Consider the following 24,643-nt stretch of genomic DNA (forward strand, 5'->3'; position numbering starts at 1 on the left):
AAATCTGTTATATAGACCTAGTGTTGTTTTTTTAAATCATTTAATTATTTTTAAAATTATTATTATTATTATTTACCCCCTTTAAACTCAAAATGGCCCCTTGTGCAGCTTTGGCGACCTCTAGTGGGGACTGAGACCCCCAGGTTGGATACCAGTTATCTAGAAAGCTTTTACATAACATAAAAGACTTAGGAGGCCATCAAACATTTTGGAAGAACAATTTCAGAGCATTATTGATTAAAGCAGCACAGCTAGATTAATGTCCTAGCCTAATTAAAAAAGAAACAGAAAAAAAACAAGTTCATTGATAAAACAAGTGTTTATGTGAAACTAGAGCGGGAAACCACCTGAATTGTATCATCTGACAACGCGGGCGATGTATGACATGTAGGCCTACATTTTGGGCAGCCTATCTGTGAACACCCACACTATAATTCCTCCTTTTGCACACACTAAAGCCACAACAAAGCGGTATCAGATTTACCTGTCAAGTATTGTCTTGGTTTCTGGTTAACATCTATTTTTCCTTTTTGTGTTATATCTATTATTGCTGGTAATCTTTGGGTTATTTGTGTAAAACTTAACTGTTACAGTTTGAGTATCCTGAGCACTGTGAAAGACTTAATTACTAGCAGCATGAGTTATTTCAGGTATTCAGCTCTGAGACAACGGCTGTTTTAGACTTAGTGAGGCCAGAATAACAGCAGTATTGTGGCGGAGGAACAGCGTATAAGCATGGACTGGACTGAGCTCACTAATGTTCTTCAGCCATGATACAAGAAGCATTTTTTGCCATGTGAACCACTCTGTGTAGTAAGAAGACACCTCTTCTCATTCACGTCTGGCGGTCACACATAGCCCCACATAGAACAACAACAGATCACCAGGAAGTTTAATCAACTGGCGCCTGCGGTGTATATGTGCTGTCAATGTGGGGCAGTGGGTAGCAGAACTTCCTGTTGATGTGTTTAACATGATTATAAACAGTACAGAAGTGCCAGGTTCTCTGTAATAGCACCACTGAAGTTTTCCCATGCTGTGAAGTTGCTTTTTCTAGTAATCTCGGTGGTTTTCTGTTCAGCAGTCTGGCTCGTGGCACTGGGTTTGGATTGCCTGCCACGTCTCAGAAGAGGTTGATGGTGAAATCTTCCTGTCCAGGGTTTATTTTCCCTGGGGAGAGTAATGGAACAACATCCCTCTCTCGTAGTTACGTATTTAGTCTTCTCCTGTTTTGAAAGACTTCCCGGGGGAGGTTCATGTCCAGGTGGTCATTTTCTTTGGCGGTCCTATTGTCTGTCTCTTTCCATGAGGTTTGATGAGCTTCTCAATGGAGGCAGTTGTCCTAATTCTGGTAATGGTGCAGACAAACGGCTCTCCTGGTGTTTGTTTAATCACATATGATGCTTCCATGTCCAAAAGGATGACCATCCACAGTAGGGAGGGTAGTGTGACTAATACTTGCCATCCCGTACTTCAGCCCAATGAATCAGCATGGGCAGATTATCAGACAATAAGTCCCTGGGCACAGATATACAAAAGGCCCCACCACCTCTCCTACAGGGGAGCAAGACACACATACATTGCGGTTTTTCCTCTTTCCATTGTTTTTGTGTTGCATCTCTTTGTAGTCATTAGGGCCTGTGTCAGCCGGCAGACACAGCGTAGTGCTTAGCATCTTTTTTTAGAGCGCTCTGCCTTTTTGTGCAGCCGCTCCCGGTACTTTGAGTTTAAAGTCTCTGAACTTTTCAGAAAGGTGCTGGTGATTTCACTGCTGCTCCTTTAGCTGGGCGACTGTCAAAACAGAGACAGAGAAGCCCGTCTGTGAGAGCAGATCAGCTGGCGGACACTGGATGTTGCTGGTGTGTGTTGTGCTTTTATCACTGTACAGTTGTAAAGGTGTTGTTACCTGGTCAACCCCCTGTAAACATAGCGTCACGTTAGCGTACTAGCTAATGCTAATGTCAAGATACTGTTGTCATAGAAATAAAACCCATGCATCAGTTAAAATAAAAAGTGCTGGGAGTGCTCTGATATGAGGCGCAGAAATGAAGCTCTACTCTGCAGCCTGTCACTGCTTTTCTATGTGGACACAGGCCCTTATACATCTTTTTGAGGTTCTGTGTCTCTTTGAGGTCATTTTGTGTCTTCTTGGGTTGTTTTGTGTCTCTTTGCAGTTCCTTTGCATCTCTTTGTAGTCATTTTGAGTCTTTTCCTGGCTGGTACACTACAATAATTTGACTTTTGCAGACGAAGGCCCGGGAGGTGGCTGACACTTTGGGGCCCTGGGCCTATGATAGGCCTGTGTAGTCATCAATCCATGTATATCCCCTCAGGAATTTGAGGCAAAGAGGAAAAATAATTGTCAAATATGGTAAAAATGCCTCATATGTTTCTTCTGCTGTGAAATTTGAGGTTCTGAACAAGGAATTGCATATCTGCAGAAAAACCCAATAGTCTCTTTCTCTCTGGGTGATTACATAACTTACCAACTGTGTGAATAAAAGTTATTTGGTATTCAACAATGAGTCAACAGCATGGGCGGATTATGAGGCAATTTGCCCCTGGGCATAGACATGTAAAAGGCCCTACTTCCTCTGCTAAAGGACTGGAAACACACAGATTTTGAATTTTTTGTTGCCGGTACAGTCATTTTGTGTGTCTTCATAGTCATTTGGTGTCTTTTTTGTTGTTTTGTTTCTCCTAGTAGTTTTTGTGTTGTTTTTTTGTTATTTTATCCTTTTTTTTAGTTATTTGTGTCTGTATGAGGTAATTTTGTGATATTTTTTGTCTTTTCTGCCAATTTATGGCTCATTGTAATCATTTTGTGTCTCCTTTTTGTTGTTTTGCCTCAGTTGTAGTCCATTTGTGTCTCTTTGAGGTCATTCTGTGTGAGGTTTTTCCTTAATTTTGGAGTCTTTTTCTTTCTATCTTTTTTGTCATTTTGTGTCTCTTTGTAGTTGTAGTGTGTTTCTTTGTTTTTTTTTGGTATTTCTTTTTTTAATTTTAAAAGTAATTTGTGCCCTTTTTTCATTTTGTGTCTCTTTTTTTTGTCTGTTTTTTGTATTGCATGTCTGTCCATCCTGAAGGAGGGATCCCTCCTCAGTCACTCCTTCTGAGGTTTCTATCATTTTTTGGGGGGAGTTTTTCCTTGATCGATGTGAGGGTCTAAGGACAGAGGGATGTCGTCTGTTGTCAAGCCCTCTGAGGCAAATTGTGATTTGTGATAATGGACTTTGTAAATAAAATTTAACCGAGTTAACTACTGAATATTTAAGGTGGTTTAAACACAGACACATTTAAATGGACAGACTGTCAACAAGCCTAACTCGTTGTGCATTTATCAAAAAAAAAGTAAAAAGTAAAAAAGACCATTAAGATAAGTAATTTCTTCATAATCTCAAAAATTTCATAGTTACCCGCCCCTCACCCCTTCTTTATTATAATGGTGGCCCATTATATTTTTATAATATATCCACAAGGGAGTTTGGCTAATTATGCTGTAGTATCTAGGCAGCCTGTTGTATTTTTAAAGTATATTTTAGGGTTAGGTATTTGCTGTCATCGACCCCGGGGGGGTAGACTATTAATATTCTCATTATATCTAACTAAAAATCCAGGGTTGGGTTAATCCGCACCTGTGTTTTTCCTAAACGCCCCTCTCCTTATATCAGCAAACTACATCTCCCAGCATTCAGCGCGCGGAACTTGGGAAGCAGTGCTCAGCTCATTCGGACGCGGAGCTGCTGCAGTTTGCAGCCCTACAGCGGGTTTGGGAAACCGTCAAGCCGCTGGATAAGCGTTTCCGAACATCGAGAAAACACCGTGGCGTTTATTTACACCATTATTTTTCCAGACGTGATATATCAGCATGGGGAATGGCATCAATAAGGTAGGATTTTCATCTGTTGCACGCGACTAGCGTTGAGTTCACACACAGATCGGAAATTAAGGACATGCCATAATTTGAGATATTTGTCAGAAAAAGTTGTGCCAGCTCATTAGTTGGACACGAATCATCTACGAGTGGACAAAAGCGTTAAACCTTATTAACTTAAGTGGTGGAACTATGAATATTTAATATCATGGTGATACCTGATCTTTTGGTTATGCTATTTTCCAGTCACAGTATCTCAAGTTTAGATTTTAACCTTTCATTTCTAATTATCACTTTATATTTTGAAGGTGTCATTTGAGTCAGCTGTTTCCTCTCAGCTGCTGCACCACTATATCAGTGATGCTTTTACCATGTTTGCTTCATGTTATGATCTGTTTTTATGAAAATCTAGACAGTGACGCTTTTGAATATCTAATTCATTTTTTTATGATAAATGCTAGATAAATGCTTCTCAAGTCACCCCTTAGGTTTGTATCTGTCCTTCTTGAATAGAAACCCCTCCTCCAGTCACCCAGCTTAATAAACAACAATCAAGTGTAAAAGCTTTTGGGAAATTATGCAACTTTCCTTTCCCAATCCTCTGACTGAACATACCCTTTTATCTGTATGTGTGTACAGCTTTTCTCTTTCTTTTTGTGTGTATTTTATACATATTTACCTCTTTATTGTCTTGTCTGCTTATTTGTTGATGCATTTTTTGTCACCTGTATTGCTCACATATATATGCATCTTTCAGATATGTCTTTTTAACCTTTACTGTACCTTTTAAGTGGTATTTGTGTACATATTGTTTTTTTTTTTAATTAAAACAAAAATGTCTGCTTCAAGTTTACAAATATATCTCTGTCCTTATAGATACTGCCTGACTTGTACCTGGGAAATTTCAAAGGTGTGTCTATTAAAAAATAATTATTTAGATTTGTTTCTTGCATATGACAGCACATTACCATGATTTTTGTTGTGTTTGTTTCAGATGCAAGAGACCGAGAACAGTTAGCCAGGAACAACATCACACACATCCTGTCCATTCATGACAGTGCAGCTCCCATCCTCCAGGTAAGACATAGCATATTTACCCCTAGTGTGCATCTTAAATTTCTCATTAATCTTTTAAGCAAAGTGATCAAACAAACGAGGCTGAACAGTGATTGGCCGAGACCCCTCTCTGTGTCTAAAGCGAATTCTGAGTCCTCACACAGTCCATCAATAACCGGTCTGTCAGGTCGGTCGGGAACAGGAGCCATGCTGCTTCTTGAGCAAACTGTTGTCAGGCCCGAACGAGTGAGTGAGTGAACAATAAGCAGGGGAATTTTATACTCGTGATAGTTGGAGTTTCATGAAAAATGCAAGTCAACAACAGTTGGTTGGGTCAGTGTGCTGAGTTGTGTGCCTGCGTGGGCTTCAGAGTAGGCGGTTGTTCTTGTTTGAGCCACTATTCAGTCTCGCTTCATTATTATTTTTTTGAGGTTAGTCACTTTGATGTAAAGTTTCTAAATAGCTGCAAGTCATTTTCAAACAGTGGCACACACAAGTGTGACTACAAATCGCCTTTATTCCTCCACAGATTCATAATAATCACATTAACCATCTGCAATGCAAACGTAAACCTTGAGAGCGTTTATATGCAGTGGTGTTTATTTGCTTTATTTTTGCATTAAATGCATTAGAGCAAGTGAATGCGTGCTGACAGGTAATACTTTTCCCCTCAGGAGATGACCTATCTGTGCATTCCAGCAGCTGACCTGCCCACACAAAACCTGTAAGTACCAAAATGTGCCGCACAGCAACACAGAACAATGAAAGGCTGAGGCAGAGAGAAAGGGAGAGAGAGAGTACCACATCCATTTGAGGCTGCACTGTGTGGGCGTCTGAGGTTCATTTTCTTCAAGCTAACGTGTAAATGATATGCTTTCACCAGCTCAACATTTAACTGTGAACTTATTCTCTTGGCTGGATCACAGAAACAGTGGGATCGCAGCTCTTTGACATGACATGCTTTTGTTTTTATGTAACATGGGATTTAGGGGAAGAAAAATCAAAAGAATCAAAGGTGCATCACCCAGGGACTATTGAATGCCATATTAGTCAATATTAAATAAATAAATAAATATGAGCAGGGAATAAACAAATATGACTATGAAACAAATCCATGAATAAATAAATATGTAATGGGCATCTAATGTTTTTGTCTCCATCTTGTTCTCCATTTTTTTCTCTAATTTATTCTTTCCTCCTCATTGTTCTTTCCCTTTATCTTCTTGGTGTATAATTGCTTTGAATTTGTGAGATAACCACGCCCACTTCATTTGCATATTGTGAGGGGAACAAAAAAAGGGCTGGAAATACATTATTCATTAATAAATAAAACTGTGCTGAAATAACTAAGAGTATATAAAAGTACATTACAAAATAAAAGTTAAAAAGTGCCCTGAAATACATTAAAAATGTATTTCATTGCACATATTTATTTGTTTAATTATTTAATATTGATTAAAATGGCATTCCATAAGGGACACCCTGGTTTAGACACACAGATCTTCTATGGCCAAATTCACACATCAGGCAGTCTTAAAGCAGGAAGGAAGTGTCGCAGCTCACTTCTGCAGTTTTAGCACTATGGTTGGTGCTGTGTCTCTATTTATATGCTACCCCTAACCCTCCACACACTTATACAAGGACATGCACACATATATAAACACACACACTATATATATATACACACTAATGCCCTTGTCACCTCTGCCGCCCCTGGTTGCCTAATACCTTAAGTTCAGTGTGCAAGGTGTTTGAAACCTGTTATGCAAAATATGACACCATCTCTCTCAAACCTGATATGTACACACCCCCATCCTGATTCATCCAGGATAAGAAATGAGAGGGTTTGACAAGTCAGGTGCAAAAACATACACACACTGTGCACAACACAAGCAATCAATCTTTAGATGCATGCAGAAGCTTTTAAGTGTCAGTGAGGACAAAAAACAGCACATAGTCACAGCTCCTGCAGCAGTGTTCTCATTATGGTTTAATGCCTTTTATAACAAACATCTTTTTATGCTCCGCAGGACTCAGCACTTTAAACAAAGTATAATGTTCATGCACGAGTCGCGCCTGAAAGGAGAGGGCTGCCTTGTTCACTGGTGAGACTGCTTGTTGTAGCTTCACTTCAAAGCTAGAATCAAGGTTCCCGCACACAAACGAGACGCTACTAAAGTAGCCGAATGAGACAGATTTCCTCCATGTACCTTATAATGCAATCATAGATGTGTTGAGTATAAATGCGCAGTTCATCTAAAGCTGAAAAAAAAAACTGAGATCAACCAGGTACCGAAGTGAACTCATGCGTTACAGCTGCACAGAGGGGATTAAATGATAAGCAAAAGCCTATTCTTGAACTTCCCAAAAACAGAGTACAGTAACAGGTTTGACCACATTGTGTTTGTGTAGTGGGGTAGCTGACCATGTGCTAACAGGGGAAAGTTATATTTGGTTAGACAGAGGGTCTTCTCAGAAATACAGGGGAACATAAGGCTATTTATAAGATTTCTCATCACCACAGGTTTCTTTACTACAATTAGTGAGCAAAGAGTTTAGATTTGATCCATGCGTAGTGTGTAAGTTATTGTGTGGCCCTCTAACCATTTTCTAACTCACCATGAAAATAAAATGATTCAGAATGGAATTTTTTTTGGTACTTTTAAGTTAAATACACTACAAGAATGCATAAAAACATCATCACAATATAGCTTGTTTATAAAAAGGATCTGGTAAAGCTGGTATTTATTCACTGGGAATCTTTTCTCTGGTTTAAATTATCTTCAGATAGAAGGTTATGTGGTTTCAACCACTAGTTATCGTACAGTATGTTTAATATGCACATCAGTACGCTGGTTTTAAATCTGGTTTTGCACATTCAGAAAATTGTTACATGTCACAATGTCCTTTTTTTTGACAAAGAATATTATGTTGTTGATTTTTAAACCCGGGATAAGGGCTTATTTTCTCTTACCTGTAGTGCTATTTATCAGTCTAAGTTGTTTTGGTGTTAGTTGCTGAGTTTTGGAGATATTGGCTGTGGAGATATCTGGAGTGTAATGGAACTGGAGGGCACTCTGCTTGTGGTGCTCAAAGTGCCAAAAACATGAACTTGAAAAACTCAACATCAATGTCTGTTTTTCTCTGACCTGATTACTCAAAATAATCACACAGATGTTATGACTGATTTAATGTCGAAACTATTTTCTTTCTACTGAACTACACTCACAAACAGTATCATAGCACAAAAGGAATAGTGCATTTACTTATGAACGAGAGGCGTGTGCTCTGTACAGTGCGAGATATAACCCTTAATGACATCCTCCATTGCTGAAATGTTATGTTAGCTGGCTCAGCGAGCTAGCAGTAGATGCACACTTCCATCTGCATGGTGATACAGCTGGCAGGCACAGTTTGGTCAAATTATATAGTTGCCTAATTATCTTAATTAACAGGTTCATGATATCTGGAGAGAGACATTTCTGTTGAGTTTTTCAGATGTCTGTTTTTTTTCAGCACCATAAACCGAGTGCCATCTAGTTCCATAATACTGGAAGACGGCAAACATCTCTATAGCCGATATCCCAAACACTCTCATCAAAACAATTTAGACTGATAAACAGCACTTCAGGTAAGAAGGAAAAAATGTATTTTTGATTTTGGGGGAGAACCGTCCCTTTGAAAGTGCAATTTCATGCATCATACTGTTTTTCCTACCTTGTCTTCTTACAGTTTGGCAGGTGTGTCCCGCAGTGTCACCCTGGTGGTGGCCTACATCATGACGGTGACAGGATTTGGCTGGCAGGAGGCGCTGGCTGCAGTGAGGGTGGTTCGGCCCTGCGCTGGCCCGAACCTGGGCTTCCAGCGACAGCTTCAGGAGTTTGAGGCTACTCAAGCTGATGAGGTCAGTCCTAGAAACTGAGGGAGGATAAGATGCTTTAGAGAGTGTGAAATACATAAATGCATAGCTGAGTAGATGTGATTTCTGTAGGGAGAGAGTGCACTGTCATTATTTTGTGAAATTCTTTACATCATCATCAAAAGCTTTTTTTTTAACCCCATAGTTCAGAGAATGGCTACAGAGGGAATATAAGGACAATCCCTTCAATGATGAGGCTGATCTGCGTGATTTGCTCACCAGGACGTCCAAAGTCAATGGCGAGGAGGCAGAAAAACGGGCTAACCGACCTTGAGGTTTCTGATCAGATCTTTGATGAGATATTTTGGGAGGATTACACCACTGTGTGATTCTACAGTATACTGGACCTGTCTGGAAGTCTAAGTGCTTAGGAGTGGACTACTGTCGCTCAACACCACAGGAATGATCCTCTTACAACCATGAACACTGGAAGAGACCATTCATATGTACAGCACATATTCATTTTTAGATTAAGTTTATGTTTCTGGTGCTGTTTTTTTTGTCTAATTTATCAATGTTGGTTTTTTTTTGTACCGTGTCATGATGATTTCAAATAGTGAAATAAAAGCAGTACAGTCAAGCATTTTGTGGCAGTCGGTGGGCTGTCGAATCGAAGCTGATAAAACTCTGTGCCGTGTTTACGTCTCTGTTTCCTGGTTGTCTTCCTGTTTGTCTCATGTGCAAGGGAGGTCACGCATGGTGACATCAAAAACACCAAGATCACGTTTTTTTATCACTCTTTCTTCTCAATTGTCTTTAGAGACTACAAAATATTTTAAAAAATACATTAATTTCAGCATGTGAGATAATGCAGGGTAGTGTTCTTTAAACTGTGCATGTTCGTGATAAGCCACTGGAGGGCAGTAATACTAAAGTAGGCTAAAACATATTTTGGATGCAGCCATGTATGTTCTGACTTTGGCTGCTTCAATTCAGCGTTTCCCCAGTAACAAAATTAATACCACATAAATATGTAGTCACCACTGTGGAAATAAGCTTGCACTTTTTGCGAAAACAAAAATATATGCAGGGATTTTTTTTGTTTTGTTTTGGTAATGTGCACAGGTAACTGTTCCATGAAGTGTCCAAGTGTCTGCTCAGGGTGTCACTAGAGGGATTCCCCACCGCAGAGCAGCGTGGGCGCAGAGTTTCACAGAAATGAGCGCCTGATGGCTACGCATCTCCTCTTGAACTTCTCAGAGCTCGACAGGCTCCTCCCTGTCACAAATCAAGATGTGTTAACATTTCAGAAAAAGGACAAGAGCCTCAAAACAGATTTCAGCGGGGAGAGTTCACATGCGAGACGGTAAGCGGCAGCAGCAGCTTCTTTAAGATGAATGACTGAATTTTTAACATTGTAGGCTAATTAGTGAAAACTTTGTATTAATTCTCCCCTGTAGTTTAATGTAAGACAAAATGCCTGAACTAATTCTCTCACTACTGTAAAATATTAAGTCTAGCAGGTAAAATCTAAAGAGAACAGATTTGCCGGTCATCTTAGACTTTCTAGTTAGGCAATAAAATAAGAAATATGATCTGAGTTTATTAATGTCTTACTTAACTGATGACAGTATGTTTAGGAAACGTGATAAGATGTCTTATTAGCGTAGATTCAACCACGCATTGTAGTAAAAATCTTGTAAATAAATTACAGCTACATTCATACATGTGTCTCAGAGGAGTCACATTTGTTTTTTGACAGATGCAAACACTGCCTAAATGATAAAGAGTTTTAAGTTCAAGTTTATTCCGTTTATATAGCACTTCAAAAAGCAAAACCGTTTTTTCACCCACGTGCTTAACCAGGACAGATGTTTACGTATCCAGACATGAGGGTGCATAAATGAGTTAAGCAAAAAAAAAAAATAAAACAAGTTTAAACAAAATGCAAAGACAGGGAATCAGAATAAAAAAAAATAATGAAAAAGTAAAATTAAGAAAATGATCCACTTGAACCTCACCCTCATACCAGTCCTCAGTATGCAAAACGTGTCAAAAGCATGGCGAGATAACTTGATCAAATGTATCAAAAGTTACTGCAAATATTACAGATATAGGGATGTGGAAGAGACTTGTTGCACGAAATAACCCTGGCCTTTCTTTTATCACTAAAAGAAGTTTAATTGGGAAACAATTTTAATTAGAAATTTTAATAATGAAAAGTTTTTATCTTAACCTAATTTCTTTATTTTGTCACATACTTTATTAGGTTAATTTAAATGGTTGAATCTAACATTAGAAAAAGTACAATTTAAGTGTATCTTACTGTGCTTACTGTTCTGTTGCACACTTTGTTCTATTTTGAAGATGAACCTGGATGAGGACAGCGGCCTGGTAGCCAGCTGCGGCAATGGCAAACTGAGACAGTGGCTGATTGATCAGATTGACAGCAGGAGATATCCCGGCCTGGTTTGGGAAAATGAGGAGAAAAGCATCTTTAGGATTCCATGGAAACATGCAGGAAAACAAGACTATAACAGAGAGGAGGATGCTGCGCTCTTCAAGGTCAGACCATCCCACTAAACTTCTCACACTGCACCTGAAGCCTCTAACACACTATTGCATATGAATTAGTTACTTTAAAAAGCCGATTTAGACTTTGTGTCCTTTTAAAACTTTTAATACTGTCTTCAAAAGGTTATCTCGCTCAAAAGTGATAGAAGCTTTAGGTATTAATCTATTCTCCAGAGCCCTAACTTTTTTTAAATTCTTGGTACAAAAGAGGAAGTGCAAAACAAATCTATTCACCAATTCTTTCAGGCCTGGGCATTGTTTAAGGGAAAATATAAGGAAGGAGTTGACAAGCCAGATCCCCCCACATGGAAAACAAGACTACGCTGTGCTCTTAATAAAAGCAATGACTTTGATGAGTTAGTGGAAAGAAGCCAACTGGACATCTCAGACCCCTATAAAGTCTACAGAATCATTCCAGAAGGAGCCAAAAGAGGTAAGTGTATGTAAATATCATCCATCAAAAATGCAGTACCATTTGTGAGAATTACAACATGTGAAAGGGACAGATGTGAAAAGGTAAGTAAAATAGTTTGTGATTCGAATTTGACAACAAACTATTAAATCAATAGTTGTGTCAAAGGCAATGCGCACACACGCCGCACTGTTGCATCTCACATTGTTTACAGACTATTGGCAAATTTTCACATACATATGCACCACTGCAGTTGTTTCTGATGAGGCAGGAAGCACAAAGGAAGCCAAAGCATGTACCAAAAAGGCCGTAGTGCTTTTTTTAGAGGGCTTCGGTTAGTAAGTGCAGGGTGTGCATAACACAGCCAGGCGACCTCCAGCCTTGCATAACTAAGTTTCTGCCATCAAATGACAGTTTTTGTCACACCAGAGCAGTTTCTTACTATCTGAGTGAACAAATCAACAGGATTCAGATTTGCCTCGGTGAAAATAGCAGGACCTCACAAGTGCATGCAACACATTCACAGTTTGAAGCTGCAAAAACAAATTAAGTTAGGTGGGTTCACAGGATATTTTGCCTCATTTATTTTCTGTTTTTGCACAATAAAATGATGTTATGATCATGGAATATTGGGAATCATATTAATGCATTTTTGGGGGAGGATGGCAATGTCTAATATTTTGAAACAATCACCTTACATGCATTTCTGATGTGATACCTTTCCAGGTATGAAGATGAGCATGGAGGAGACACCGTCAAATGTAAATGCCCTTGGCTATATTCCTCCATATACATCTCTGCACACCCAGGTCAGCAGATTCATTTTGTAGCTGCTCGATTCTCTAGAGTGCCCTGAGCAAATACATGAATCTGCAGTGATGATGACTGCAACTGTCTCACTTCTCCGAGTGATCATCCTTGCGGTTCTCTCCCAGGTGCCTGGCTATATGGTGTCTCAGGAGAGAAGGGACTGGAGGGATTACTCATCCCCCGAACAACAACCTCTTCCACCTCCACATCACCACGGGCCACATGCAGAGCTGCAGTACGGTCAGTGCCACTACCCGTCACCGTTTGGCCGGGCTTGGCCGGGGTCACACACAGAAAATGGTAAGATATGGTAAAAATTACAAATAGAGGGAACCTATAATTATTGAATTTCAATGCAAGTGTGACTGTAATGCTTAGCAGATATTCAGTATGATGTAATGTCTATTTCAACTTTCATTTGGTGTATTGCAGGGACTTTTAGTTTGCTTTGATGTATGAAAATATGGATTTTTCAATGATATTACCAAAATAATGGCGTGAATGTTTAACCTCAGACACCTGACATCTTAACATTCTTTTTTATTAAAAGAGAAGTCAGAGATGGAATAAAGTTTTCACATAACTGACGCAAAATGTAGAGAGAGCTTGCAATCAAACCTTTCTGGTTTATCATTTAATGGTCTAATCCATCTATGAACTGAGGCTTTAAAGGTCCAGTGTGTTGGATTTAGTAGCACTTAGCGGTGAGGTTGCGGAAATGAATCTTCTCCTGTGTGCCAAGCGTGCAGAAGAACTAAGGTGGCTGATGCAAAAACGCAGTTGGCCCTATCTAGAGCAAGTTTTTGATTTGCTGTTTTGGGCTACTGTAGAATCAACATGGCGGACTCTACTTTGTATTGTAGATGCCAATGGCTCATTTTAAGGTTACAAAAACAAGATTCTTATTTTCAAGTGGTTATACACTACTGACAATACAGTTATGAGTATTATATACCATTTTTGCCAGTAGATACCACTAAATTATACACTCTGGACCTTTAACAGGTCAAAAGATAGTATCAGTGAATTGTAGATCACTTTAAAATATTAACAGTTATCACTATCCTTCACATATTGTTTACAGTAGAATTCAATTTTGATCTTTAGGAGATCTGAGACGTCTTTAGTCTTGTTTGTTCCTTGTGCACAGACTGAGGGGGGAAAGAAAGCTTTTATGTGCTCTGCTCCTCTCACTTGGAATGGCCTTCAAAAAGAAGCGAAGGGAATTGGTGTCTCTGCCTGATTTTAAAGCTCTCATAAATGTCAATGTCATTGTTTGTAGGTATGTCAATATTTCTGCATGTTAATGCATATCTTTAATGGGTTTATTGTGGTTATTGTTGTTTGGAACTTTTTCTTGTGCCACCAGACAGATTTTTAAGTACTATCACTATAGAGAGTATGAATCAATGAATTATTCACAGAATTTTAATGTACATTAACTGGCCATTATTTAAAAACAATACTGAGCAGCAGTTGTACATCACTTCTCCTTATGTATTAATTTAATCTTATGTACAAAGAAAAAAAGCTAGCTGAACAAAGTTATGAATAGTACCATGCATATGATACACTGCCCAAGGAATCATTGATTATTTAAACACTGTATACTGCACTTGTATATTACTGTATGTAAAGGGAAAACATATACAGTACGTATATATATTTGCCAGTTTTATATTTTAGTCCAGACAGTCTTTATAAGGTGTTTACTATATAAGGTGTTTACTAGTTATTGCAAGAACAGCACACATTTGAGCTTGGCAAGGGTGATACTTAAGTACCTAAAATTGTGGGATACAAAACATTTAAATGATATCATATTGAAAGGACTAATATGCACAGTCCTCGTGATACTGATGCAGGGTGCAGGCTGAAGAGATGGCAGGACTAAAGTGGCTGGGAAACATGCGGCAATTGGTTCCGCAGCCCTGCACTACTAATCAGTGGTCCATGCAACAAAAAGTGGCAAATTTGTCTATGTGGACGGACTGACTGTTAGGTTGTTTTTGAGTATGACTTGAAGATGTGTGAAACAGGAGTTCCGTGTGTGCTCAGTCTACTGATATACATTTAGGCTATTTTGTCACATTACAGATTTGCATTTGTTCCATATTTGACTTTATAAAAATGTCCTCATCCCTGCACAGAAGTGCTGTAATGCCCTTTGATATCCAATATTCTAATTTTGACCAAATATTTATCTCATTTATTCTGTACAGGTTTCCAGCTCTCCTTCCACACCTATCTTTCAGAATCGCAACCGCCTGTGTACACAATGGACAATAACGCCATGACAGGTAAAGAATCATCTGAAGCCCAGTTAAAGACAGTATTACACAGGCGTTCACTCACACGCTTGTTTACTATTTTAAAAATATTTGCATTGACAGATAAGAAACAACAAACACTTTGTGTGACACCTACTTACTTCCCTATTCTGAAGGCAATGATAGCGAATTGAGTTTCTTTTAAATCTATCAAACGATTATAGATTTTTAAAAAAATGATGGTTAAAAAGATGCTTGGAAAGATAAGATTATTTAGAATTAAGTTTTCTTTAAGCTTTCAGAGTTTCCCTACAAGGATATATCTGCTAAATGCTTGTATCTTTCTTCCAGATTTCAGCCTGCATGTGTCTCTATACTACAGAGAGTCTTTGGTGAAGGAGGTTACCACCAGCAGCCCAGAGGGTTGTCGGATCACCACCCCTTCCTCCTCCTCTCCGTCCTCCTCCCCGTGCCCAGAGGACAAATTTCACAGTGGGGCAGAAATCATCCTTTTTCCATTCCCGTACCCAGAGTCTCAGAGGCGGGGTGCTGAGATGCTTCCTAATGTACTGGAGAAGGGGGTGCTTCTCTGGATGACCCCTGATGGGTTATACGCTAAACGCCTCTGCCAGGGGCGAGTGTACTGGGAAGGACCTCTGGCTCCATTTTTGGATAAACCCAACAAGCTGGAGAAGGAACAGCCATGCAAACTGTTTGACACCCAGCAATTTCTTATTGGTAAGCAATAAAATATCTTTCTGTGGTGTTGTGTTGACACCTGCAGGTTTGGACGCAGTGGCACAAACATTTGGTGCAAATATGATGCAGCATAATATACCTGAAAAAAAACTACTATTGCAAAGTTTATAAAGTTAGGTTTTAGGTCAACTTCTCGCAAAACATTTTTTCAAATCTTGTGTGTGCGTGTGTCCCTTCTGGAAAGTTCTGTGTCCCCTCTCTAAATTCGCACATTTTTACGTGTCTGTGAACGCATCGCAAGCCGAAATCTTCCTTTTTTTTCTCAGCAGCAGTTTGAGGAGTTTGAGTCATATGGTGGATAATTTATCCGTCAATCTGCTCAGAGCAGATCAGATCAATGGCCCAAAGGAGAGGCGAATGACAGCAAACTTTTAGACCTAGCACCACGACAGTTTTATTTTCACTTGGCCTAGCGTTCTACTGCTCCGTCTTTGCCCAGAGTATGCACTGTGCTCCGACAGTGGTGCAATGCATAACTGAACAGCAGGCCAGTGTATAGTCCAGTAGCACTCCTAATGGACATTCCAGTTTAAAAAATAGAAAAATAATTAGTGCTGGCAGATGCTTTGATCATGGCAGGGTGCCACAAATAAATGAATGCGTGTAACTTACACAGTTACACCAAATGTTGTAGGTACCACAATTGTAGGAGGGGGAGGGCATTAGGAGGCTTAAAGGGGGTTATAGTTTGAACTGGAAGATGTGCTAATTATGAGTGGCCATCATGGGCCCCATTTGCCATGTTTTCTTTGGGAGCTCAAAAGAATTGGCTGCTTCGTCTTTCCTGACAGTGCACCCCTGCCTCTATTCTCAGAAAGGCAACAATATCATAAAAAAGAACTGCATTACATGTAAAAGTCCTGTATTTAAAATTTTACCTAAAGTTTATGGTGTAAACTGATATACAATGTTTGCCAACAATTGTCATACATTGTCACACATCCACAGCCTGGTCCCTCTTTCTCTAAATTTTGCCAAAGCTCAATAGCAGTGGCAACAGCAGTAGTCTCACAAGCTTGACTAGCTTTGGATTCCAAATCCAAAAAAGCAACAGACTCTAAACAAAACAAGAATTTAAACGTGCAAACAGATTTGCTTACTTTCACCACCAAGCTAAAGTACCAAAGAATCATAAATAGGGCACTGTAGCAGCCACCATGTGGTGAATTTTATGAATGTTCATTTAGACCTAGCATTATTGTTGTTTGTCTACTTTAGACTTAATAGGCTGTGTTACCATAAGGAAATATGTTTTTTCAGGCATTAATTTGCTATAGAAATGACTCTACTCAAAGTAAAGGTTGCTAAGCCCAGGTTTAAGGTGTCATTCAATTAAATTTGATAATACTGCAACTGCTCACGGTATTTTATTCACCGGTGTTTGCACAGGGGACTGGGGTCCAACATAATGACAAAAAACCCATCATTTTTACATAAAGCTTTCAATACTGTGAATATTTTTGAGTAAAATGTTTTTCATAACTTATTTTTTCACAAGTTGTAGTTCAAATTAGATTAGCTGACTGTACATTATCCGCCATGGATTACATTACACACAACATATTTTCTCTTGCTCTTTGGTAACAGAGGTAGCCATGAAGATGGCCTTTATGGGTCACTGCACTCTTTAAGCATTAAGAATAACTTTGCAATAATAGGTCTGCTGCTTCAGCTATTAACAGTATGACGATGGTTGTGGTCATGTCGACAATGGCTCTGATGATAATGATAATGATAATGATGAAGGAGAGCCAGCAGGTGCTTCAGCTGGGTAAGTCCCTCACAGTGTTGAAGCAGCACTGAAAAGCTCGTCACATTAACTGCAGGGGGCCAAAATGTGTGGAGTCCCCACCCACCTCCTCTGGTCCACCACACTTTGACAAAATGGTGTTTTCTGTGTCATTTCACACTAAAATTTCCATCATCTACATCAGTGGTTGGCAGAAAAATCACGATGATTGGGGAAAGTGTGGTGTGAGCAGTTTGGGGTTTTTAATGTTTCTTTATTCTGTATTTTAAATGTCTGTATTTTAAATGTGTGATTTTTGTTGCTACTCTTCACACAGAGCTTCAAGATTTTGCCCATAATGGCCGACATTTACCGAGATACCAGGTGGTGCTGTGTTTTGGAGACGAGTACCCAGACCCACAGCGCCCCAGGAAGATGATCACTGCACAGGTACCCTTTTGTTTGCTATTGCAGTGTCAGGGGGTGAAATATATTCGAATTTACCACTCGAACAACCATATAAGAAAAAACCTTTAGAGTAATTAGTCCTCAATACTAGCCAACAAATAAAATATACAGTAACTTGCCTATATATTTGGTCAAAATTAAGTTAATACCTGATTTGGACTTTGTGTTTATGTGTAATTTCCGTGAAAACACCTTTTTTTAGTATAAGCTTAAAAACTACGAAACTGCAGTAACTGCAGCTAAAACAGAAGCATTACATCATGCACGCTGGTGAGACAGTCATGGCTCGTTTTAAATAAAACTGAAGCTAAATTTACTCACAATCCCTGGCTGTGAAAAAGTGTATTTTCACTTTTGGTGTACATTTGGGCATAAATATTACTTTAAGTGGTATTAAAAGAGTCTTAAAGTATAAAACTGTTTACTTGTTTATACCTGGGTAAAACACCCTGGGTTAAGCTGCCATTAAATGTATTAAAATGTCATTTAAATTATTATATTGAATTCAGTAAAAAATATCAATATTAGTTGAGTAGTAGTCTGACAAATGGACATCCAGCAAAACAGAGATGCATAAGTTGTGTTTATGAAGAAAATAAATAAAATTAAGTGAAGGCATTATAACTATTGGAAAGCAGTATGCTAGTAAACCAAAAAACTTTTAACAGTTTTCACAGCTTTTTGGACACTGCTGTTCTCCTTTGTAGGGTGTAATAGGTCAAAATAATTCAGCAGTAACAGACATATTTGATATATATATATATATAATTTCATTTTAGGTTGAGCCTGTGTTTGCCAGAAAACTGGTGTACTATTATCAGCAGAACAATGGCCACTACCTGCGGGCTTTTGATCACATCCAGGAACAGAGCACACCTCCAACAATCGACTATCCTTCCCAGAGACCTCTACAGCATATTCAGGAGTGATAAGCAGAAGCAAAAGCGGGCGCGCATGCACACACACACACATACACACACGACCGAGGGCATGAATGTGAATGTACACCACTGACCGTTTCTCACACCTTGTGACTGCAAAGGTGGGTACTGTAAATGGTGGAACTGTCATACCAAGGGGTAGAGATGGGGAAGACCCTGTCATTTTCACTTGCACACCTTTGCGCTGTCGTCTTTGTGTCTGTGACTGTGGAGTATTTTTTTTTTTTTTTCTCTCTCTCTCTCTACATGTATTATTGTGACAGTGTGAAGGATGCGGTTTGAGGGTGGGGGGGATGAGGGGAGCAGAGGGCGACTGAGACAGGAAGTACTAGCACAGGTGCACAGGAAGAATGGCCCCTAAGACAAACACTGATACACCAAAGGGACAAAACAGACTGAATGAATACTTATTGCTTTTTCACAGGTAACAGTTTACAATGAGATCACTGCACTCACATGGTGAAGTGGCACGATCATAAACTTTGCCTTTAAAACCAGTTTACACAGGTCCAAAAACATAGAATACTTCATATATCAGTGTGTAGTCCATTGTAGACCTAAATTCTGGCTTACACTGCCAAAAACTACTATTACAACTGGAGTTTGAGAGAAATTGATGTTATCAGTGCTCTGATGGTGGAATAGAGGAAGCTGTTATCACAAATTGTTTATCTCTCAGCTGCTACATATGTTGCAGGACGCACTTATGAAAATCTATTTCTACTTAATCTGGTCAGCTTTTAAAAATATCAGATTCCCTTAAATTTCGACACACTGAACAAAACACCTACAAGGGCTCACAAGACAATCTAAGACGTCATCAGATAGCTACAAACATGCTTTGTCTTGCAAAATATTGTATAATGTTACTTCTTCAGGTCTCAAAACATACCTAATTTGAAAAATTACTAACAACTTACAGACATGTTACTGAAGTGGACATGGCTTCATAACACAGGCACACATTTTAGGAAGGATGCAGGGGACACAATCAGACAGAATCACTGAGACGTCACCGATCACTTTCGGATTGTGGGGATATGTAAAATCTGCAAACTTGTATATTTCTGTTGTCATTTTCAGCCGTAACTGTAATGTTGAAAGATGTAGAGTTAAACATGGTGGTCAGATGTATATCACTTTTCTGCAGAGCTTAATTTATACAGTGCTGCTTTGCTAGCATGTTTGATGACCTAAATCTACTGTCACGGAAGCTGCAATGCACTGCTGTCGACGAGGGCCGCAGCAAAACACATTTTAGCCACTTTAAAGGACCCACCTAAAAATTCTCAATATTAGTTTAAATGTAGTCATATTTGAATATTTTCTCCACCTTACCTAACTCAATAACCAATCAAGGCAAGTGGTAGATTGTAATTTTTCACTCAAAATAATACCGAGACAAATCCATCTCCATACAATGCTCTTGCTTCGTAATGAATTCTCACAAGCTAAAAAAGATTAGGGACCACTCGCTTGCATCACATTATTGTAGATCAGCTTGGACCGAAAAGTCTCTGTCACCACAAAGAGTGGGCGGCCTTGACCGGACTGGACTGAAGGAGGTTGACTGGAAAAATCACACTCATTCCGTAACTCGGGAGGAAACCATACCTGTTCCTCTTGACCTGAAACTTTAGGCCTCGCAAATGGGAAGGAAAACTACCTTTGTGTTCGGTGTGTAAGTTCAACCAGGGAGGAGCTCCCTGGTTCCCATGCCACAGACACCCTGAGTTCCCCACTGTTGAGGTTCACACACTGGATGTAACGTCCACACAAAAGCTATCCTAAGAGCCTGACAACCCAGTTAGGAATGTATCATAAAACATAAAAATCTGACAGTGGGAGTAACGCAATTCCTGATGAAGTCCCAAAGGCTGATGCAGAGGGGATACAGGTTTTGGTATGTTTTTCTTCTGTGGTCCAGAGTTTCGATCTCTGCATTTACTTCCTTCACACTTAAACCACATCACTTTCACAATGGCTTCAAAAGTCTGACCAAAATCACAGGCGGGAATGTTTTTCTGTGTGTGCGTGCGTGTGTGTGTGTGTGTGTGTGTGTGCATGAGAACCATAAATTTTCCCCCTCAAATTTAGTTTCACATTACTTCACAGTCAGACATTTGACTCATTAAAAATCAAATCAGAAGAGTGAAAACGTTACCAGCTTAACATTCATGTGCTGTTGTGGTAAACATTGTGTTTGCATGTGTGTGTGTGTGTGTGTGGTAAAGGGCCATGTGTGTGCATGTGTGTAGGCGGTTCATGTGTGTTTCACACTATTACTGTTATCAGGAATTGACATTTATGGACTCAGGATAAACATAAACATGTGACTCCCCCACCTACAACATCAGTGAGTCAAAAGCAGACAGGCACACCAATTTCACGTCACACTTTACAGTTACAGTAAAACATTCAGAACGAGCTTCACAGGAAATCGCAAAATACGTGCTTACCAGAGGAAAATTATGTCAGCATTTTGTACAAATATTTGAATAATGACAAGGACTAGAGATTGTAAGGAGACTGATTAATGTAAAATTGCCATGATTTATTTTGAAATAAATATATCAATCTTCTCTCATCTGCTGTGCTGTTTCATCTTTGAGCTCTTTCTGATTTTCAAACAAAGGGAAGGAGAATGAGAGACTCATATTTGGTATGAAAGAGACAAAAAAGAAAAACACATTCACACATTTGCCGTGGTGTTTCCCCCTCTGCAGGAAGCCACATCATTTGTAGTCAGTCTTCAGTTTTTCCGCCCGTATGAGCCGTTACTCCAAGTGACATGGCCTTAGCCCTTCAATCGAAGCTTTGGAGCAGACAGTAAAGGCCAACTGATGCCACCAACATAACCAAAGAAGGTTTTAATGAGAAATGAAACTACCACCAGCACTTCAAAAGCAACACTTTCTCCAAAAGAAAGCTCTAGCTTGACTCGGTAACTCTGGGCAAACAGTGATACATTATTCACTTAGATACTGTGTCAATACTCAAGCTTCATTTTTCCAACTCAAAAAAGAGACACAGAATGTGTCACAAAATTACTGTAACACTGAATATGTTGTATAAATATCTCTGTTACTACCCTTCACATACAGATCATCTTATCTTTTGAGGGTTTCACTGTAATGACAGTGACATTAACACTGATCACTGTCTACAGAGGTTGTGCGCTGAGATTCTCTGATGTTGATTGCAAAATGATTCTTTTATTCTAATTTTGAGCTATACACATTCACGGAGTGTTGTTGATTTGTTTATCTATAGATATATATATATATATGACATCAAGGCTAAGAGGAAGGAAAGAAATGAGGGTGTATCACAAAAAAATCTGATCAATGGTTTGCTGACATCTGCTGGTTCGTCTGGCTGCAACTGAACAAAAAGCTCTGAATGTGAGGGGTGGCCAGACGATCTACAGCTCAGGAAAAAGGGGAAAAAAACATGTTTTTACCACACAAATTTAAGACTTTTATGCATGCTTTCTTCTCATAAGATACTAGAAGTAGTTTTAACTCTTCAGGCCTCTGAAAAAATATGTAATCTTTGAAGAGGAGTCGTGATTTGACTTTGTGTTGCTTTAAATTATCCAGAGTCAAAACTGTTGGGAATGACTGGGACAGAGTGCAAAGGGCATTTTACTAAAACCTCCACAAAGCTTTTGTTGAGGTTACATTTAGGCTTAAAGGAACAATTCACCCAAAAATACATGTTTTTCCTGTTATCTCCTATATCACAATCTAAAATATTTTGGTGTAAGTTGCCATGTGCTGGAAATAGAGAAGATGGGTGAGAGGCCTGGCTCGTGACAGGGTGAGATGTAAATATCAATGGTCTCCTTGGCTGAGCTCTAAAGTTAGTATCGAACTCAGCACGCTTCCTTCTGCAGTAGTAGTACAGCTGGAAGGCTTAGTTCAGTAGAAAGAAATTAGTTCCTACATGAAACTGCTCAAAACAAGGTCTGTGGATTATCTTGAGTAATTGATGATTTCTGGAAAGACACTGTTGAGTTTTTCAAATGTAATGAACTAGAGTGCCATCTACTTCAATTATATTTGAGAGAAGGCAGACATCTCTGTGGCAGATACCTGCAACACTCAGCAACTCACACCAAAACAATTTAGATTGATATATTGCACAACTGGTGCAAAAAAATGTGTATTTTGCTTTTGGGGAGAACTATCCCTTTTATACTATGTAGTCATTTGTACTAAGAAGGATTGACACGTCAACTCTACCTCAAGCTGCAAGTAATGTTAAACGCTTGCTGAATGTTCTGGGTCGTCACACATTATTTTATGCACTGTACATACTGTACAATAGATGGTCATAGTATTTAATGTAAAACAACTTGAGGAACTGAGGTGTAGCCTATCATATGGTGTCAGACATTAAAAATGAATTCCAGCAGTGAACAGTAAAACAAAGTGCTCCCCCTGCTGTTAAGAAATTTTAACTTTTAAAACCAGGCTGTCATTCTGTCGCCATAAAAAAAAAACGTTTTAGAGACACGTGGTTCTCACAGGACATCGATGCAACAAACATATGAGAATACAATACAATATAATGCATTTCTTTAGATGAAACTGACAATTTGAGGGACTGCACAAAAACTGCATCATGTCTACTTTTACTTTTCATACTCCAGGCACATTTTGCTAATTCTTACATACTTTCACTTAAATAGAGTTTTGAAAACAGTAATTTTACTTGTAATGGCGTTTTTTTTTTCAGTGTGGTATTAACAATAATATAGCAATATTTATTTATGTAGCACTTTTCAAGCAAGTACAAAAAAAATACAGTTTCATAAATAATTAAGTAAAAGGTGGATAAGAGAATTAAGCTCATATAAGCAGATACAATTAAGAGTAAAAGAAATGACCATATGTACACACAAGTACACTAGGTGATGATAAAGGATCAAGAGACCACACTCTTGAATTTAAAACAGATAAAAGTGCAAATTATATCGAAGTCCATAAAATAGTCATATGGGAAAGCTTAAACAGGACCACCATGAAATGAATTGAAAATAGACGCCGTCAAATAATAATGTTAAGGTAGGCTTTCTTGTAAAAGTGAGTTTTGAGGAGACACTAATATCTTTGATATTAAATCGGCCAAAAGCTCTGTGTGTCAGTTGGAGCCAGTGTGGGTCCTCCCATTAGTGTCTGAACACAAACTATCCTAAAGAGGTCAGGCACACATCCAGAGAGGAGGAAACTGGAATACTGACCAGATGAGGATGCTGGTATTTTGCTTTTACTTAAGGATCTGAGTATTTCTTCCACCACTGCTGAGAACATACCTGCGGTAATTCTACACTAGACTCCGTGTCGATGACCCCAGTTTGTTTAGGGTCAGACCTCTGCCCTGGATTTGATGACAGTCCTGTTTAACCTAAGTCAACTCTGGCTGATCCTGCTTGTTGACCCCGTGATTAGGAAGGTGCTGACCTCATTCTCCTTTTTACGCATTTGACCCCCAAAAATGACACTGCAAACCCACCATTCATCACTCACAGGCCCACGAGTAGTGCCGTGTCCTTATAAAGCAGTAACTTATGGGAGCAAATAAACTGCTGACAGATGATCATGTTAAGATTTTTGTCACGGCAGGGTCAGCGTCGAGTACATAATCACTTATCATCTTCTTATAATGAAAGTCAAAATGATTTTATTATTATTATAACCTATTAGTATTAATTCTTTGGGTTATGACCTACACGTGGCATGAGAATTGCATCCCATCACCGGTAAATAAAATCTTTATCGCCACGAATAATCAGCCTAAATTGTTTTCAGATGTCTGTGTTTATCTGAGACTCTTCAGAAAACAATGAACTTGACCCAATACATTATGATGGCAGGAAAGCAATA

At 39.0% G+C, this 24,643-nt stretch overlaps 2 protein-coding genes across 2 annotated transcripts; both read left to right on the forward strand.

Moving 5' to 3' along the window:
- Positions 1-3,681: 3,681 nt before the first annotated feature.
- dusp22b (dual specificity phosphatase 22b) lies at positions 3,682-9,490 on the forward strand. Its single transcript, XM_042497360.2, has 7 exons — positions 3,682-3,889; positions 4,751-4,784; positions 4,869-4,951; positions 5,605-5,654; positions 6,961-7,035; positions 8,663-8,834; positions 8,995-9,490. Exons 1-7 carry the CDS (start codon positions 3,869-3,871, stop codon positions 9,121-9,123), a joined length of 564 nt encoding a protein of 187 aa, XP_042353294.2. The 5' UTR covers positions 3,682-3,868; the 3' UTR covers positions 9,124-9,490.
- A 537-nt stretch (positions 9,491-10,027) lies between these two features.
- On the forward strand, positions 10,028-21,334 carry irf4a (interferon regulatory factor 4a). The gene is made up of 9 exons (XM_042497359.2): positions 10,028-10,155; positions 11,157-11,354; positions 11,610-11,796; positions 12,502-12,584; positions 12,711-12,885; positions 14,808-14,885; positions 15,207-15,593; positions 17,681-17,793; positions 18,591-21,334. Exons 2-9 carry the CDS (start codon positions 11,157-11,159, stop codon positions 18,738-18,740), a joined length of 1,371 nt encoding a protein of 456 aa, XP_042353293.1. The 5' UTR covers positions 10,028-10,155; the 3' UTR covers positions 18,741-21,334.
- Positions 21,335-24,643: the final 3,309 nt, after the last annotated feature.

This window comes from Plectropomus leopardus, chromosome 12, assembly GCF_026936395.1.
Source record: "Plectropomus leopardus strain MGB_pleo_1.0 chromosome 12, ASM2693639v1, whole genome shotgun sequence".
Taxonomy (NCBI): Eukaryota; Metazoa; Chordata; class Actinopteri; order Perciformes; family Serranidae; genus Plectropomus; species Plectropomus leopardus.